General features: G+C 43.3%; 1 protein-coding gene across 1 annotated transcript; it reads left to right on the plus strand.

Moving 5' to 3' along the window:
• Nucleotides 1-1,878: 1,878 nt before the first annotated feature.
• Nucleotides 1,879-19,474, plus strand: LOC139666408 (calnexin-like; the record flags this gene model as incomplete). The annotated part of the gene is given in 12 exon segments (XM_071545612.1): nucleotides 1,879-1,912; nucleotides 10,304-10,546; nucleotides 13,825-13,898; nucleotides 15,093-15,151; nucleotides 15,242-15,383; nucleotides 16,521-16,602; nucleotides 16,718-16,844; nucleotides 16,847-16,909; nucleotides 17,628-17,765; nucleotides 17,768-17,816; nucleotides 18,917-19,030; nucleotides 19,318-19,474. Coding segments are annotated over 11 exon segments (1,245 nt in total), but the record flags the coding sequence as incomplete, so codon positions are not given.
• Nucleotides 19,475-20,441: the final 967 nt, after the last annotated feature.

Below are 20,441 nucleotides of genomic sequence, written 5' to 3' on the forward strand. Positions count from 1 at the left end.
ACTACTGAGATACAATATATATTTTTCTAGCTAGATTGAGGTCTTGTCTAAAAAATGGCATTTTTACATTTTGAATAATTTACTAGAAGAAAAAGTTATTACTGATGAAATACACCTTGACAACTTGTGACAACTTACCCCATGTCAGGGCATGTTGTCACACATGACGGGGCTTGTTGTCACATAGACAGGTGTGCTGTGTTTGTGCAGTATATATACAATAATAACATGAACAACACTCTCTTGTATTGAAAACAACATACTTCGTCTCAGAAATCAACACCCACCTCTCACCCTCCTCCCTCAGCTGTCCTGGGATGCAAAATTTTGATATATTAATGTGCATTGGAATATATACACATTTAATTTGATGTTTTATTATGTAAAATGTCTTCTGAGTCCCTTAAAGAAAACAGTAATAATAGGAATCTGCCTCTGTGTGTGTGTGTGAGTCTGGTCCAGCAGAGACCAGCTGCTGCACAGACAAAGGTTTGATTTATTCAGAAAAGAATGAATGTAAAGCTATTTCTGAAGCCACTTTTCCACCGCATGGCACCGGCTCGACTCGACTCGACTCTACTCGCCTTTTTTGGTCTTCCATTGGGCGAGTACCAGGTACCAGGTACCATATTACCTGGTAATATCTACAGTGGGGTACTATCTGGAAAACCAAGTGGTACTACCAAAAGCGAGTAGAGTCGAGGCAAGTCGAGGCGAGTTGAGCCGGTCCCATGCGGTGGAAAAGTGGCATAATTAAAAAAAAAAGGATTTGGATAGTTATGACAACATGTCCTGAAATCAATGTACCAACCTGCCCCACCAGGCTCTCCTCCCTGAGCTCAGAGCTTCACTAAACCAGTCAAATGTAGGATCAGGTTACAGCTGACTCTGCTGTCATGTGACACAGTGTAGAATTATTTTGATTCCTTTAGAAGAAATGAATGAGAAGAAAAACACTAAGATTTTCATTATTTTCTTTCAGGTATACAAATTGCTTTTATGTTAGAGTGTTTTGACTTAGACTGTTGTATTGGACGTCGGTAACCTCTTATTAAGAAAGTAAACATTTTTGTAATTGGACTTTTGGCTCTAAAATATTTAGTTTCAGAAATAAAGCCACTGAGACAATTTACCCATGTGACAACTTACCCCACTCTCCCCTACATCATAAACACGCTAATGCTAACGTAATTTATATACACAGATACATACCCATATATATATACATAAACATACCCAGATACCCGTATACACAAACCATGACCAAAAAGTAGCAGGAGGAATATGATTGCTTCATGATTTCATGACTGCAGAGCTTTTTTCACCATTGCAATGTTACTGAGAAATAAAGCACTCACTTTTAACATTCAACTCACATATATAATAATTTCACAGTTATTTTCCACAACTAAACAATAAATCACAGAGTATCAACTGAGATATTTTAAATAAATTAATATACAAAACAAGAAAAAATCTAATTAAGTAACACAATTTGGAGCAACGGATCACAGTGACACCTTTAAATCTTCTCTCTGTCGTCAATGATCTTTTATAAAATTAATCTTAATTGTTCTTATAATTCGTCTTATATTTAGTATAATGTCTTATCTAAACTGCTAATATTAATCTCATCCAGCAGGCATTTCATCCGTCTTACTACAGCCAATCAGCAGACACTTCCTCTTACAGCTGGACCAATCACCGCCGTCCACGAGTTTCAGCTTGGAGGCGTGGAAGCCGTTTAGTTTGATGGACACCCGACGTGTCCAATAAGATCTTGACAGTTGACAGGAAACGTAAAAATTCCGTCGCTGCTGACCAATCAGCGGCAGAGGAAGGCGGGCGCTGCTCCCAAAACCCCCACGTGATCCCCTCTGTAGTTCCAGGCGGTCACATCGGAGAGCCGGAGGTGAGTAATGACGGATAAATGTCACTTCTTACTGAGATTCACGCTTTAAATTTCATTTTTGCTGACAGATACAGCTGTTTTCCTCCTGTGTGCACGCGCAGTGTGTAGATCACAGCAGAGTTTATCGGTCCAGGTGAAGCTGCTCTCCCCCGCGTGCTGTTAGCGCTGCACTGAGTGGCTAACGGCGGCTAATTAACACTAAGCTAGCTAGTTAGCAGCCTCGGCTAGCCTGTTGCAGTGTTGGCCTTTACCAACGTTTAATTCACGGCCAAATTGAGTCTTTCTAAATGAGACTGTCGGGCTTTACATGAGCTGTGTTGAATAAAACGCGAACTGACGTGACTCAGCTGAGAAAACAGCTAGTTAATTTAGCTAGTTAAGCTAACGTTAGCCAGGCTGATCCCACTGAGCTGCAGACGGCGTTTCAACACCGCGGCGCGGCTTCAGCTCTCATTCAATCCAAGAGCCTTTAGACCAAGAAATAAATACATTATTACACATTTAAATAATGCATAAACAAGTGTAAATATAAAAAACATACACCAGAGAAGTCCACATGTACAAGATAACCCTGTATTTGTCTCATTTACCCCAGGAGACTATTCGTCTGCTGGATCTCAGTGTTAAACTGTGTAGTTTCGTTTTAGCCTGTTTGTCTCTGTGTTTTAAACGGTTATTAAATGTAGAAGTTGTCAGTGGGATGCTTGGTAAGATAGCTGACGCCCATGTGTGTAGTAGTGAGTTTATGTCTCGGTTCCCTGTTTATAACCCGAGGAACAGAGAAGACATGTGAACTGAAAGGCTGAGCAGGGCAGAGGAAAGCCTGGATTTACTGTATTTACTATGTGTTTATTTACTGTAGTTGACTCAGCTCGCATCAAAAACAGACGGATGGGCTTTATCAGGGTCAGACGGTCCATGTGTGTCAGTTGGCTTGTTAACCTTCAGTCTAACTGGGTGAAACGCTGTCAGCTGGATCTGGAATATTCTGTAGGCTAAACACAGCTGACAGGTTTCAGCCTGTTCGTCCTGTCTGTCCGGATCTAGATCGACATAAAACCTCCTTTTTATAAGTCAGTTTGAACATTAAGTTCTGCTGCAAGAGTAATGAGATAATGTTAAAGAGAAGGGAAGATGGTGGCTCTCCACCTGCTGACCGACCATTACATCTGGTTGGAGTTAGGGCCGGGCGCTAATTCAATATTATGGTTTATGGTCCTTCAGTGGGATCATATGGTGATAGGGCTGGGCGATAATTCAATATCATGGTTTATGGTCCTTCAGTGGGATCATATGGTGATGACATGAAGATATTTTGATATCGTGACACATTTCTGCTGTCTGAATTGATGATGACAAGCAAATTTTACTTAAAAACTCTGATAAAATGAGGTATGGTAGGAATATTATTTGAATATTTCTGTTTTGACATCACATCTAACATCACCATTCGGTTCAATGAGATGAACATTAATTTGGTTATTTAACGTGATTTTGCATACATGAACCATATCGTGATATATATTGATATAGAGGAAAAACCCTTATGATTATCGTGAAATTGATTCCAACCGTATCACCCAGCCCTCGTCTTTTCTGAGGGTCCGCCAGCCTGATGTTTCCCAACACTGAGCTGCAGATTAAGCTCTAGAGAGCCGTTAACTCCAGACCGGTTCGTCCTGTCAGGTCGATCTGGATCCGGTCCTGCAGCAGCCGAACCGGTTTGACCTGCTGCTCCGGGGTGGGGGGGTGGGGGGGTGGGGGGGGTCGTCTCTGACCTGTCCCAGTGAGAGACGAGCTGATGGAGTTTCGTGACACATTCACAGTGAAGAAACAAACCCAGTCATCCAGTGTTTTATTCCTCACTGGTCAGGAAGCAGCCGGTCACTGTTTAGCAGTTTAAACACTAACCGGCCTCTCTGTGGTCTGATGCGGACTTTAGGAGACACATACCACTGTGTCTGGACTGAAGCTGCTTCTAGGCAACATGCTGTGGAGATATTTAGTATTTCCAGTTAAATTTGACCGTTGGTTATCGGAAATTTCCCAAAACTCCCCAAGTATTCAGTGTTTCCCCCTGAATTCCCCTGAAAAGCCTCCTGATGTAGAGCATCATGGGACACTAAAACTCTCCACTGAAACCAGAATAATAATAATGATAATGATAAATCATAATCATACATATTTGTCAATCTAATCAAAATGTCTCATTAGAATCAGTTCAGGTTGAGGGCTTCTCACAGACAGCCAGTGCAGTATTGATCAATTCTACAATCAATCTGTAATCAATCAGACTGCATCATATCATCAGATAAGACGATAAAGACGATATCAGAGCAGATATCAGTCAGTCTCACATTGACTTGAACTGAGTCTCTCCATACTAACTGACCTCCTCACACTGTAAAGACCCCCACCCCCCTCCCCCCCTCCCCCTCCATTTAAATCCACTGACATGCAGTAGAAGTCTATTAGACTCTATTAGAGTCTATTTTTAGCCCTTCATATCCTTGAACCCATTGTGAGACAGATTGGAGGAGACAGTGGAGGCTTCAGAGGGAAGCTGTGGGACATTTGGTCCTTACAGTTTCCTTAAACACACACACACACACACACACACACACACACACACACACACAGGGAGGCTAGTCTATGTGTGTGTGTGTTTAATCGAAAATGTCATTGAAGAAGTTGGTGTCTGCAGATTTGTCTCGGCGTCAGTATTGTTTGAATCATTTCTGTACCGGTTCCTTGAATTGAAAATGGCTTTTTGTCCAGTACCTGTGTTCAGTAAAGGCTTATGATGTAACTCAATAGGCAATTTTCTTTACTATTGTGTAATTTTTGCCATTAGTTTTCCCAACTAAAAGAATTCAAATTTTAAACTCGTGTACATTTTTTGTTTTTTACTTTAACCAAATAAATCATGGTTTAATCAAAACGATCCCATTCAAAACCTCATTTAATATCAAAACTATTTGACCGGCTGAAAGCTGTGATCCTTTATTGATCTGATTGATTACATCCTCTTCAGTCATGAAGGTGGGGGGTTCTGATAGTTATTGATGACGTGTTATTGACGTTTCTCACAGTGAGCCCAGTATCATGTTCTTCAGGCAGGAAAGCCTCTCTGTCTTCTTTAAGCTAATTGCGTTGCAACATTGAACATTATCTGACCTGTTCCTCCATCTGGTTCTTGAGGCTTCGCTTCAGACTCTCCGACGCTCACAGGAGCACAGATGTGCTGCGTCATGTGTGCAATGCATTATGGTCTTTGTAGTTCACTAACAGGCTTTCAGCACTTGGCGGCATTAAATCTTGATTGTTTGAAAACCACATCGGTGAGAACAGCGGCTTCATGCGTTAACTCACTGAAATTTAGGGCTGGGTGATAATTCAATATTATCGTTTATCGTCTTTCAGTGGAATCATATGATGATATAGGGCTGGGCGATATGGACCAAAAATCATATCTCGGTATTTTTAGGCTGAATGGCGATACACGATATATATCTCGGTATTTTCTACGAAGTGGCTAAATGTTCAGTTGTAAGTAGGGCTGGGCGATATCGACAAAATCAAATATCACAATATTTTTAACCAAATACTTCGATATCGGTATTGCGACAGTACTGTAGGGATGACTATTGGTGCTTTCACAAAATATTTCCACAATGAGATTTTTGATAAATAATCATCAGTAATGTGGATATAATGACTAAGTGGGTAAAGGCAAATAATAGAACAGCTAGAACAGTCTGGTCAGTTCAGAAAATGACATCACTTTACTGTAATGCAGCCTTTAAAACCAGGAAAAGACACTTATGCCAAATCTAAGACGATATCTAGTCTCATATCACTATATCACTATAATATTGATATATTGCCCAGCCCTATGATGATATGAAGATATTTTGATATGGTGACACACATTTCTGCTGTCTGAATTGATGATGACAAGCAAATTTTACTTAAACTCTCATGAAATGAGGTATGGTAGGAATATTATTTGAAAATTTCAGTTTTGTTTGAGATCACACCTAACATCACCATTCGGTTCAATGAGATGAACATTGATTTGATTATTTAACGTGATTTTGCATACGTGAACCATATCGTGATATATATTGATATCGAGAAAAATCCTTATGATTATCATGATATTGATTTCAGCCATATCGCCCAGCCCGACTGAAATGAATCTAAAACAAAGATGAATATTAACTCCGTATGGGAAACACTGGAGTGAGTTTCAACAGTTATCTTGCTGCATCAGACCAAGAGGTGATGGTTATTCCAGATCACAGGAATATTAGATGTTATAACATCTATTGTCAGGGTGCTGTGACCTTTGACCTCCTTACAGTTGGCTGCTTGTAGTGTTGGTGGTGGAGGAACTGAAGCAGATTCTGCTGCTGAGCTCAGTGAGTCTCTGGATCAGAGTCAGCTAACTAGAATGGAAATGTATTGACTGGTAATGATTGACAAGTGCCCCCCCCCCCCCCCCCCCTATCAGTTCATGCCTGTTACACACCTCAGTTGAATACATGTGACCCACTGATGCATGATGGGAGTGGAGAGCAGATGGAGCGGGAGGTCTGATTTGTCTTGTTCTGTCCGGTGGTGAAGGAGTTTTGCCTCGAGGTTCCTTCTTGTTTTTGAATTATTTTAAGAGTTTTTGATATTCTGGCTGTTAATGCACAGTGGTTTTTAAAAAGTACAATGCAAATAATTTTCACTAATGTGTTTGCACACAGTGATAAAACAACATAAAGCAAAGTGTGAAAATACAGTGATAAAATTCAAATAATGTATGGAAAGATAAAGGAAAATTGGCAATTAGTGCAGGTGAGATAAAAATAAAAAAAATAGCACCAAGGGGTTTCTGCTAAAACAAAAAAAAGAACATCTCAGCTTGGAAGGAAAGAAGTGAAGAAAAAATTAATGTGGCAAGTAAAGAGCCGAGTGGATACAGAGAGAACGATGAAATACAGAAAACTAGAAGATAGAGAAATGAAACTGGTGAGGAGGGAGGAGGTGGGGGAGGGTATTGTGGAGTATGGGGGGGGGGGGGGTAGACCACGCCTCGGATCAGCCTCAGGAAGCAGCAGCTGTCCTCAGGCTTATAGAGACGATCTGCCAATTGAAGATTAACTGGCCTGATTTCCTCCAGAGCAGAGAGGCTGCTGGGATACCGGGGCTGTACTGGAGCTCTGCTGCCGTCATACTGGGTTTCCTGGTGTTGTGCTGGAGGTCTGCAGCAGGGTTTCCGGTCCACGACGTGTCCTGGAAGATTTCAATGTCTCAAATGGGAGAAATTCTGGTCAAATATTATCTGTGTTTATTGAGCTTAAAAACAATTGATAGGCAGGCTGTATAAAGAATGACATCATCAAGGCATGTAGATTTATAATATTTTTTATTGAAAAGTAGGCTACTTTTGCTTATACATTATATTCCAAATAAAATAAGTCCCGTCAATAGACTCATGTGCATAACGCTATCTCTCTCAAACACACACACAACGTTACCATGCAAAATAGAAAAATAGGATCATCTACTATAAAAATTTGAACTTTACTTCGTCCCTGACCTTATTGCCAAATTGCCATATGCTTTCACCATTACGCAATGCCAAATGCAAGTGCATGTCCCGTTAACCATGATCACACATTGCCAATTGCTAAATACGCAACCGGCAAACAAGACAAACAACACAGTAAATATGTAAAAAGCACGGCTCAGCAAAAAGTCATGAAAATAAACTGTAAAGGCATCTTACCTTCACCTGCCACACACACACACACACACACCGCCATCGCATTACCAGATAAGGGAAAACCAGGTCTACAGAAAACGGTCTCTGGATGTGCGCTGTAGGCATCAGTGTATTGGAGATGTATTGATCACTGATCAGGGCCCGTTGACCACAGGATTGTTTCCTCACCTCACTCACAGGAAGGAAACTGAAATCAGGAAGCAGGTTCATTTGTCTTCTTTCAGTTGGTTGTGGAGGCAGACATGTTGGTGTGGTTGTAGTCCTGGTTTTAGCTTCAGTTAGCTGCGATGTCTCGGTTTGGACTGTGTGTCTCCTGGGTGGCAGACGGGTTTGATTTCCCAGCAGCCATTGCGTCCGTCACAGCCATGTATCCTGCTGAGGTGAAACCTGCCCGCTAACTCGCTGTCCGACACTCTGGATTAGAGAAACTTCTTTCCTTATTTTCAGTCTCATCAGCGAAGCGTGAAACTTCCTGGTTCTGCTCCAGTGAGCTCATGTGGGCAGGAAGTCTTCACACACACACAGGAAGTGATGGATTGAAATGGGAAAACATTTCATGAGCGTTCAAATAAAAATACAAAATATCCAGTCAGTTCAAAGGAAGACTCTCTTCATGGAAAACATTAGAGCTTGTTCCTCTCTCGTCTCTAAAGTAATAAGTAATATGTAACATTTCCGCATTAAAATATCTAAAAACGACTAGACCTATGTTATATATTTTGTTGAGTTGTGTTCTTACATTATCCCAAATGTTTCCAACAATGTTCAAACCCAGAGAAATCTGTAATTTTCTTCAAGGTAATGGTGCATTTCATTTGGTCCCCTGTCATGATGTCATATCCCCTTTACCCCCTAACTTCCTGTCATGGCGTCATATCCCCTTTACCCCCTAACTTCCTGTCATGGCGTCATATCCCCTTTACCCCTTAACTTCCTGTCATGGCGTCATATCCCCTTTACCCCCCTAACTTCCTGTCATGACGTCATATCCCCTTTACCCCCTAACTTCCTGTCATGGCGTCATATCCCCTTTACCCCCTAACTTCCTGTCATGGCGTCATATCCCTTTTACCCCCTAACTTCCTGTCATGGCGTCATATCCCCTTTACCCCCTAACTTCCTGTCATGATGTCATATCCCCTTTACCCCCTAACTTCCTGTCATGATGTCATATCCCCTTTACCCCTTAACTTCCGGGGAAACACGGGAAACACCAGATGATCCGTCAGAGAGTGAGAAAGGAAGTCGTCCAGCTAGCTAGCTAGCCGCTCTAGCCGCTCTGTAGTTTTTTTCATTCTGTTGTTTTTATCTCTCACTGTGATGGATCAGATGATTCATTCCCGTTTGCTGCGTTCTGTCGCCGAAGCTGTCCCTGTAAAAAAACTCCCATGATCCCACGCTGCTTCACAACATCATCAAACTACGTCTTTTGTTATTGTTTTGACTGAGAGAGCCGAGAGGCAGAAATTACATACTGTGTGTTTAACCAGAAATATAAAATCACAAACACCCTCAGGCTCTTCTGGACTCTCTCCTTGTTGTGGGTCTGCGGCTAATGACCCGCCACATGGCTCTGGTCGGGCAGTTTAATGCTAAGCTAACAGTTAGCGCTGGTCATCATTACTCTGTGTTAGCCTGTTGCGCTAGCCAGGCATGCTAATCCCTTGTAGGTTAAGCTCATTAGCTCAGCAGTCTGCTGTGTGTGTGATATGAGCAGCAGGTTAACATGAGCTGAGCTGCTGCTTTATTTACTCATCAATTTATTTTCTGCTTTTTTACTGTCTTCTGTTAAACGAGTCGAGGCTAATTATTCCTTTACTGCTTTAAGTAAAGAGAGATTCTAGTCGGGTTTGTCTCTTCACCGGCTTTATCAACCAGCACCCCAGGCTGTGTGTGTGTGTGTGTGTGTTTTGTGTAATGAGTAACCTACAGTCTCCATAGACTTCAGTGTTTATGTGCCGAGTACATTGTCTGTCTGTGTGTGTGTGGTGTTGGGGGTGCAGGCAGCAGTAATCCTGTGGGGTGTAATCTCATTAAGGTTAAAGGGGCCGAGGCTGCGTGTCTCGGGGGCGCTCGTGGTTACCATGGCGACGGGTGCCAGGGAAACGCCGGTTAACGACCTGGCGATGCGGTGTGACTCTGGACTGACACAATATGGCCGACAGCAGTCTGTCTGAGAAATTCAACATTCTGAACATGTAGAGCCTAAGAAATATCAGGAGTTGGTTTCAAACATTGTAAATCTCTCCTCTCCTCTCCTCCCCCTCCTACTCTTCCTCTTCTTTCACCTCTCTCCTCCCCCTCCTCTTCTTCTTCCCTCCTCCTCCTCCTACTTCTTCTCTCCTCCTCCTTGTCTTCTCCTCCCCCCTCCTCCTACTCTTCCTCTTCTTTCTCCTCTCTCCTCCCCCTCCTCTCTTCTCCTTCTCCCCCTCCTCCTTCTCCTCCTCTCCTCTGCTCTCCTCGTCTTCTCCTCCCCTCTCCTCTCTGCTCCCCCCTCCTCTTACTCTTCCTCTTCTTTCTCCTCTCTCCTCCCCCTCCTCTCTTCTCCTTCTCCTCCTTTTCCTTCTTCTCTCCTCTTCCTTGTCTCCTCCTCCTCCTCTCCTCTCTCTCAGATAATGGATCAGAAGGTCAGGTTGTGTGTTCTTCTTGCCGTCGGCCTCCTCTGCCTCAGTCTGGCCCCTGTGGCCCGGGCTCAGGCTGAGGACCTGGTTGAGGACGTCCTGGGGGACGATCTGGACGTGGAGGACGAGCTGGACCTGGGCGTGGCCGGAGTCGACGAGGAGGAGGAGGAGCTGGACGGGGAGGCGCAGGCCGACGAGGCTCCGCCCGCTCCTAAAGCTCCGCCCACGCCTAAAGTAAGTCTGGAGGAAGCAGACGATTGGTCGGTTTTATGACTGACAGAGACTCGAGTATTCTGTTCCATCTTGACAAGAAAATAACGGGTGATTATAATCAATTAAATAACAGGTGATTGCAATCAATTAACAGGTGATTATAACAAATGACAAATAACAGCCACAGCCAATGAGCTGTGTGTATTGGTAGTAAATGCGTGTGACATCATGAGACTATGAATAGAATATAAAAACAGAAGATGATAGAAAATGTCTCAGACAGATGATTAGTTTCCATTTTATTCTATATTTGACCAATAAAGTAATTTGTAATAAAGTAAAAATGTGCTAAATGTTTTGGATTTACCGCAGTGCAAACGATTCATTAAAGGGCCCCTTTAAAGCCCCATGGCACAGAACAACCACAATATCTGATTTTAAGTTATTGATCAGTACCAATGATCAAAGATTACTTGTCAGCTGTTGAGATTTCTGGCTTTCAAAACTCACTTTCGGCCCGTACGCTGTTTAGGAACAAAACTGCCCTCTGTTGAATTTCAAGACACTCCCAATACACCCCCCCCCCCCCCCCCCCCCCCACACACACACACACACACACACACACACACACACACACACACACACACACACACACACACACACGCTGTACATTTCAGCTACGAAGGCAAAAAAAAAAACTTGTTCTCAAGCCAAAACAGCAGGACAGATCAGTTTCATTATTCTAGTTTTCTTCATGCTGATGCAGTTTATTATCTCTTCACTAGACATTAAATAATCAGCTAGCTTACTGCTCAACACTGGGAAAATGTGACTTTATTATTTCTGTCCCTCCCAGGCCACCGTAAGCCGTGTCAGATCTGCCTCCTGGTCACATCACTGACTGCTCCTTTAAAAAAATAAAAGACTCACATCCCAATATAAAGTTGCAGCTTTCTCCTGGGCCACAGCAGGCAGAAACACCCTGAGGATCAATAGAAATACATAAATACACATTAACACTTGACTTAATTGATCCCAGTGGGGAAACGGAGTCTTTGCTGCAGCAGAGGAAGAGATATTGATAGGAATGAGACGTATAGGGAGTATAGAAGATCATCAAACAAGTAATTGCTGAACATAGGGAAAATATTGCAATAAATATAGGTAAAGCATCTTCATAGACAGATGTACAGGATGGAGAGGATGTGTGTTGACCTGTGGAGAAGTGTTAAAGTGCACAGTCATCCTGTCAGGTACCTGCTGCCTGGATGTGATCACAGTTGTTTTCCATGTGATCACAGTCCAGGAGGTTTTTGGACGCCGTCCCGCTCTGCCTGCTGTTACTGATTAACCAGCTGGATCAGGGAGTCGACCCACTGATCCACTGATCCACTGATCCACTGACCTGCACATAACTCAACACACTCAACACACTCCGTCACACACAGCTAAACACTAAACACTGAACGCTGTCAGCAAACATTCATCCCCACTAACTGAATTTAACGACTTAAAAAGTATTAAATTGTCTTGATTAGAGGTTTGTTAGATGAATCCAGAACAGGTTAGCAGCCTGTCTGCTTTACTAAACACAGCTGGACTTCATGTCTCTTAACTATAAATTACCTGCTGTCCTTTTTTTCTTTTTATTAAACCTTTATTTAGACAGGTAAAGCTCATTGAGACACGGGGTCTCATTCTCAAGAGAGAAATTCAATTCCAGGCAGCATCAAAAAGTCTTAAATCTGGTTTTCTGAAACCTGCAGATCGTCTGAACGTTCACTTCACTGTTTTCATTGAATGATGAAATGACAAACATAAGAGATATAAAATAATATGAAGAAACGCACAAAGAGGGGTAAAAAAAAAACAGGATAAAAAATACAGGCACAAAAAAATAAACATGTAAAATAAACACACACAATAAATACAGAGAAAACAAAGTGCTCTGATAAAAGTCTGATTTTTCTTGTGAAGTCGTGAATATTTGCAGCCTCTGTGTTCCATGAATGAATCGGTAAAATATCCTGAAAAGAGAAAATTGAAGTCATGATTTGGGGTCAGAGGTCAGCGCTGTGGGTGTTGCTTTGTTTTGGGTTCTGGAGCTAAAAATGTTCAGACTCACTGTCCTGTAGGTGATGTGCTTCACTGTCACATCTACTGTGTTCTGCGTATATCGGTGATAGTACTTACTGGTAAACTTAATTTCTGTAGAGCTTTAAAAAATCGAAATTACAAAGTGCAACAGACAGAAAGAAACAGAAGAAACAGCAGCAGTGAGAAAGAAGAAAAGGAAAGTTGACTTGCTGTTTCTGTTGTTCTGGCTGCATGTTGTTCTAGATATAATAACTAGTCAGAAACCTGAGACTTTACTCTAATTACAGGTGTAACAGTGTTGTGGCAGCGCTCAAGTCCTTAATAACACACTTACACTTGTTTTTATGGCTTTCACTCAGCACATGAACTGACTGAGAGGTTTCCTCTGCAGCAGCGAACATGAGAATAAAAAACATCTCTAACTCACTCCGTGGTTAGAAGAATCGGCATAGAAACCTTTCAAGCATCTGTAGCAGCCGTGCATGATGGGAATTATCGGCACGGTTAGACCGAGTTTTTTTCTGGTCAGATTACTTGAAATTAGTTGAAACGGTTTTAGAGGTTCATTTTGTGCCGTCTGTGACTCTTAAGTTCCTACAGACGACACAGCAGAGGTGGAGACTCGAGTCACACGACTTGGACTCGAGTCACAGTTTTAACTGCTTGAGACTTGACTTGACTTGGGTTCTGGTGACTTGGGACTTGACTCTGACTTGTACTCTGATGACTTGAAAAGGTTTCTAAAGTCTTGACTTGAGATCTTGTGTTTGTGTAAATGACTTAGATTGAAAGTGATGAGATTTGTTCCAGCAGACGACTGAATTTAAATTCTGTTTTCTGAATTTGTATGGAATGATTGAATTTATTGAAGTTGAAACTGATTATAGAAATCAAACTCATGATGCTCTTACCAAGTTTTTATCCTATTAAAACCATATTGCATTGAAAAGTCCTAGATATTTAGTTTTCTTTAAGATATTAAATTGATACTGGACTCTTGATTTGCTCTGACTTGACTTGCTGTTCTACATTTAGACTTGAGACTTGACATTAATGACTTGGACTTCACTTGGTAATCTACATTTAGACTTGAGACTTGTGCCTCTAGACTTGAGACTGACTTGGGACTCGAGCAAAGTTGACTCGGTCACGCCTCAGTAAACCCAGCTGACTTGAGTCTGTCACTTCCTCTTCCTGTCCAGGTGACCTACAAGGCTCCAGAGCCGATGGGGGAACATTTCTTCGCTGAGTCTTTTGACCGGGGGACACTAGACAGGTGAGCACACGTTGCACCGGCGCAGGGTCGGACACTCTGGGAAAGAACAGGAAATAGATTTGATCATTTCCAGGTCTTCAGAAGGAAAGGAACAGATGAAATTCCTACAGTTTGTGTAGCTGGAGACCGGCTGTTAGTTTATACAGTGTGATCCTGGTTGAGAATAATAACTGTCTCACATCACCAGATTACATCTCATTTTCATATTTGATTCGAGGCATTTTACATTTTGAATTGCACCTGAGAGAAGAAACCAACCCTGATCTCACTGTTATGGAAATGACCAACTGAACATTTTCCCTCACATCCCACTACTATAACTGGAGAGCAGTCTGTCTGTTCCACCATGGAGGAGGAGAGAGGAGAAGAGAGGGGAGAGGAGGAGAGGAGACATGGAGAGGAGGAGAGAGGAGAAGAGAGGGGAGAGGAGAGAGGAGGAGAGGAGACATGGAGAGGAGAGGAGGTTATAAATTCTAGTTAATTTAACAGTGAGCAAAATGTAAATACAGTGGAAATCATCTAGCTTTATCACCCACTTTATTTCATGAAGAAATTACAGCCTCTAGTGTACTTCATTGGCTAATTACTCAATATATTCACCAGTGAGTTTTATTGTTTTTTTTTAAATTCGGTATCAAGTCATCATTGCAGGATCAAACTCGTCTAATTCAGTAACGAACAGTCTGAGCTGCTGTGCTCATATGAAGGAATATTCATCTTTAGTGTTAAACTTCTAAAATTGGGAAGTGTTTCTGTTCTCTGTGAGTTCAGCTGAATGTTTTGGTGATTCTCAGTCCAAACCACAGACCTGCTGTCCAGATTTACCAAAACCAGAACCAAAACTCTACACCCCTTAGGTTCCTCACAGTCCTTTAGTCCTTTACCAACCCCAGGGAACCCCAGAAGGTTCCTTGAAGAACGCCTTCATTCCCTGATGGTTCTTCCAGGAACCTCTAGTACATGGGATCTGTCTTGAGAGCCTGGTGTGTTCAGGAGCCCCTGGTGTGTTCAGGAGCCCTGGTGTGTTCAGGAGCCTCTGGTGTGTTCAGGAGCCTCTGGTGTGTTCAGGAGCCCCTGGTGTGTTCAGGAGCCCCTGGTGTGTTCAGGAGCCTCTGGTGTGTTCAGGAGCCCCTGGTGTGTTCAGGAGCCTCTGCTGTAATCAGATGTTTTCCTAACTGAAGTGTGTTGTTCCAGCTGGGTGCTGTCCAAGGCCAAGAAGGAAGACGCCGACGAGGACATCGCCAAGTATGACGGTACGTACAGATCAGAACGTGGAGATCTACAGCATGTAGATGTTGGGTAGGTTGTTGTTGTTGACAGGTTGTTGTTGTTGTTGTTGACAGGTAAATGGGCGGTGGAGGAGATGACAGACAGTAAGCTCCCAGGAGATAAAGGTTTGGTTCTGAAGTCTCGAGCCAAACATCACGCCATCTCCGCCCAGCTGCTCCGACCCTTCATCTTCGACACCAAGCCCCTCATCGTCCAGTAAGACACACACACACACACACACACACACACACACACACACACACACACACACACACACACACACACACACACACACACACACACACACACACACACACACACACACACACTTGAATAACAATCATCTCCCTACAAATTCACTCGTTGAGGGACAGACCACCAGGAAGATATCTCACTCTGAAACTTTCTTATAGAAGCAGAAAATCTCTTCATGTTTGCTTTTATCCTGTCAGATCGGTTTCCATCCCAGTATTTTCTGTGAAGAATCAAATTAGAAAAGCTGAAACAAAACAGGATCATTTGATCAAATTCCCCCAATATCACATATGAGCTCTTACAGTCGCCCGGAGCTTTCATTATTATTTGACTTGAATTGAATTGACAAATGTGTTTTGTCAGATAAATAGAGCCAGAGGCCCGACACTATCTGACTGATCATCCTTCAGTCTCTTTGTACGAGACTCTAACTGGATTTAGGCTTTCTGACATTTCTGTAACATGTCAGTCCTCCAACCTCCAGAAATAACATACGTGTTTCTAACATGTAGAAGTTTCCATTTCATTTGTTTTTCATTCAGGAAGCCACTTTACTTGATGGAAATCAGTAATATTGATCTGTCTCCAGTACAGATTTACACTTTATTAACTAACAGACAATTCTACAATGTTCCTCCATGATGGAGACACAGCTGCTGAGCAGATTAGTGATAAGACTGTAAAGGCTTTATAATATCAAATCAATCAATTAATCAATGCACTTTATGCAATTTATGTAACGACAGATGATCTGCATCTCCTTTTTTCCATCATTGACTCTCTCTCTCTCTCCCCCTCCCCTCTCTCTCTCTCTCCCTCTCTATCTCCCCCCTCCCTGTCTCTCTCTCTCTGCCCCCCCCGTCTCTCTCTCTCTCTCTCTCTCTCTCTCTCTCTCTCTCTCTCTCTCCCTGTCTCTCTCTCTCTCCCTGTCTCTCTCTCTTCTCTCTCTCTCTCTCTCTCTCTCTCTCTCTCTCTCTCTCTCTCTCTCTCTCTCTCTCTCTCTCTCTCTCTCTCTCTCTCTCTCTCTCTCTCTCTCTTCTCTCTCTCTCCCTCTTCCTCTCTCTCTCTCTCTCTCTCTCTCTCTCTCTCTCTCTCCAGGTATGAGGTGAACTTCCAGACAGGTATAGATTGTGGCGGTGCCTACGTCAAGCTGCTGACTCAGACTCCAGACCTCGACCTGGTCAGACTCTCTGCATATTCATATTAGATATTATAACAACCAATAATGTAGTAACTGGTCAAAATGTAGTCAGATTTTTAAGTTTGATGTAATTGAACTCTGTGTGTGTGTGCAGGACCAGTTTGTGGACAAAACTCCGTACACCATCATGTTCGGACCGGATAAATGTGGAGAAGATTACAAGCTGCACTTCATCTTCAGACACAAAAACCCCAAAACCGGAGAATATGAAGAGAAACACGCCAGAAGCCCGACGCAGACCTGAGAACATACTACACCGACAAGAAGACACACCTGTACACACTGGGTAAGACACACACACACACACACACACACACACACACACACACACACACACACACACACACAGACACAGACACACACACACACACACACACACACACACACACACACACACAGACACAAGAAGACACACCTGTACACACTGGGTAACAACACACACTTTCAACAATCAAACTTTACAGAGAGAAGCTGATGGTGAGAACAGAGGAAACTGCTAGTGATGAGACGATAAATCTAAATTCAATATATCTCAGGTTAGGGTTAGAACGTCTTGAATAGTTTGGGAATTTGAAAAAAAATGTCTGGAAAAGTATGGAAAATGTTGCGGTTCAGGTCCGATACACACATAATTCTAGCTTTTATGTTGTTGTAGAGCCACTTTGAGTCCACAGGTTTTGTCTCTGTGAAGAACAATCTTCATCTATACAGTGATATGACCTAGTTAGCAGGGCAAGATGTCTATCTGCGTAAATCATATTGAACACCAGACAAAATCTTTAAAACAAATCAAGGTCTGGAAAAAGTATGGAATTTTTTAATTTGAAAATGTGTAGGAGCCCTGAAGGTTGAGGATCACTGTAGTGGTGTGATGGAGGCGGAGCTGCAGACATGGAGGTCTGAGGGTTTGTGTGTGTGAGAAGTGGGTTTTAATGAGAGCCTGTGTGTGTGTGTGTGTGTGTGTGTGTGTGTGTGTGTGTGTGTGTGTGTGTGTGTGTGTGCAGTGCTGAACCCGGACAGCAGCTTTGAGGTTCTGGTGGATCAGACGGTGGTGAACAGCGGCAGCCTGCTGACGGACGTCACGCCGGCGGTGAACCCCCCCGCCGAGATCGAGGACCCCGACGACCACAAGCCGGACGACTGGACGAGCGGCCCAAGATCCAGGACACCGACGCCGCCAAGCCCGACGACTGGTCAGTACGCACCGCGTTACCACGGCAACTACGTCATCGCTTTATCAAAATCATCTTCTATATGTCAATCCTGTTCTTTACTGACTGGTATCCCACTACTGTAGTTGGAGAGCGGTTGTGTGTTTGTGTGTCCCACCAGGGAGGAGAGGAGAGGAGAGGAGAGGAGGAGACAAGGAGAGGGGAGGAGAGAGGAGAGGAGACAGGAGGGGAGGAGAGAGGAGAGGAGGGAGGGAGAGAGAGGAGAGGAGACGAGGGAGGAGAGGAGAGGAGAGGAGAAGAGACAAGGAGGGGAGGGGAGAGAGAGGAGAGGAGACAAGGAGGGGAGGAGAGGAGAGAAAAGAGAGGAGAGGAGGAGATTATAAATTCTAGTCTAATAATGAAACAAAGTACATTTTTTATTATTGCTATAAATAACATTTTAGCTTATATTTGAATCATCCATAATCCTCTTCATATTCAAATGGCTTTGATGACATCACTCTACAGGAGAACGGACTGTGTGTTCACATGTTGGCAGGAAGATCACCGGAGTTTTGTCAGAAAAACTCAAAACCAGGAAGACGAGTGATAAACAAACATGGCGTCCTGCAGCTTAACGAGTTTAAATTTAATGAGCTTCATTTAAACAGACTAGAATTTATAACCTCCTCCTCTCCTCTCCTCTCCTCTCTTCTCCTCCTCTCCTCTCCTTGTCTCCTCTCTTCTCCTCTCCTCTCACCTCTCCTTGTCTCCTCTCCTCTCCTCTCCTCCCCTCCCCTCCCTCCCCTCCCCTCCCCTCCCCTCTCCTCTCTCCTCTCCTCTCCTCTCCTCTCCTCTCCTCTCCTCTCTCTCCTCTCCTCTCCTCTCCTCTCTCCTCCCCTCCCTCCCCTCTCCCCTCTCCTCTCCTCCATGGTGGGACACACAAACCACATCTCCAATCATAGTAGTGGGATGTTAGATATGAAGGTCAGTCTGCTGATGACACAGCTGTATAAAGCTGCAGGTGTTTTCTCACTGCTGACTCGCACTAAACTGGATTTACCCGCCATGTTGAGAAGGTTAGAGTTCATTCCCTACCAGCAGCTGAATTTGTCTGTGTGTGTGTGTGTGTGTGTGTGTAGGGATGAGGATGCTCCAGCTCAGATTGCAGATGAAGATGCGGTGAAACCAGACGGCTGGCTGGACGACGAGCCGGAGTACATCGGCGACCCGGACGCTGTGAAGCCTGACGACTGGTACACACGCACACACACGCACACACACACACGCACACACACACTGTAGTTTATATGTACTAAGCGGTGGTTCAGGGTTACGTTTGCTTTTAGATCCACCAATCTAAAACCTCCATCAAACCTCCATCATGTCAGAGGCAGACGACACTGATTGGCTGATATCTATTTTTTGCCTTTATTAGACAGTTGAATCAGAGAGACAGGAAAGACTGGGAGAGAGAGGCAGAAATCTAATTTTCAATTCTCTATATATATTTTATTTTCTCTGCCTGCTTCCTGTCCGTCAGGGACGAGGACATGGACGGCGAATGGGAAGCCCCGCAGGTCCCGAACCCCGCCTGTGAGTCCGCCCCCGGCTGCGGCGCCTGGCAACGGCCCATGATTGACAACCCCAGCTACAAGGGCAAATGGAAGCCGCCCATGATCGACAACCCCAACTACCAGGTGAACATTCACACACACACACACACACACACACACACACACACACACACCAGCTCTCTGTTAGAGGCTCAGAAGCACGTTGAATATTTTGTGCAAAACGTGGTTTCTTACGTCCTCCAGAGGAAAACGGCAGTAACTATGTGTCTGTGTTTTAAAGGTCAAAGGTCATGACGTTTAGGTTTGAGATCAGCAAAAGAAAAACCTTTAAATACTAAGAATACTAAAACAGGGATCCTCCACACCACCAGATAGAAACTCACAGCCTCTACTGATTTGGAAAACATCACTGGTCAATATTGTGATTTTTCGATTATGTAATACTTTTACGATACAACTTTGTCAGTTGACACTGAATTTGCATCCTTAGGCAATTCCGTTCAAGAGATTAACACACAGATTAAACATACAGTTACACATATGACACTTTTCATAGACGTACAAAACACATGAAACAATCATGATAATCATACTTATCACATTATATCCTCTGGATTCAGATCTCAGTTGGCAGCACACTGGTTTGGTTTAGCAACAGAACAGACTGATGTATAAAAGAATTCTTCAGTCTGTTGCGTTTAAATCGAGGGACTCTAAATCTCCTGTTGGAGGGCAGAAGTTGGTATTCTCCGTTTAAAACATGCGAGGAGTCAGAAGAGATGCTGTTAGCAAGTCTGAGCATGCTCCTGCTGTGAGCTGCTTCAAAGGAGTGTGCCACAGGTCGGCCAATAATCTTCACACAAATTTGGGTTTGATTATATAGTTTAGTTTTAAGTTTCCAGATAGACTGCTGAACCAGGCCATACTACAACACAGCATGACTCTCTGAATAACTGATTTAAAAAAAAACAGGAAAATAATCTGTCTGCTGGCTCCAAAAGATCTGAGTCTACGAAGAAAGTAAACGCGCTGCTGTATCTTCTTACAAATAATTTCTATATGAGGAGTCCATGATAGGATGGCATCTATC

Source organism: Centroberyx affinis, unplaced genomic scaffold, assembly GCF_046629955.1.
Source record: "Centroberyx affinis isolate AG114_WGS23_722 - 3 ecotype Tasmania unplaced genomic scaffold, CSIRO-AGI_Caff_v1 ptg004987l_1, whole genome shotgun sequence".
In the NCBI taxonomy this organism is placed as follows: Eukaryota; Metazoa; Chordata; class Actinopteri; order Beryciformes; family Berycidae; genus Centroberyx; species Centroberyx affinis.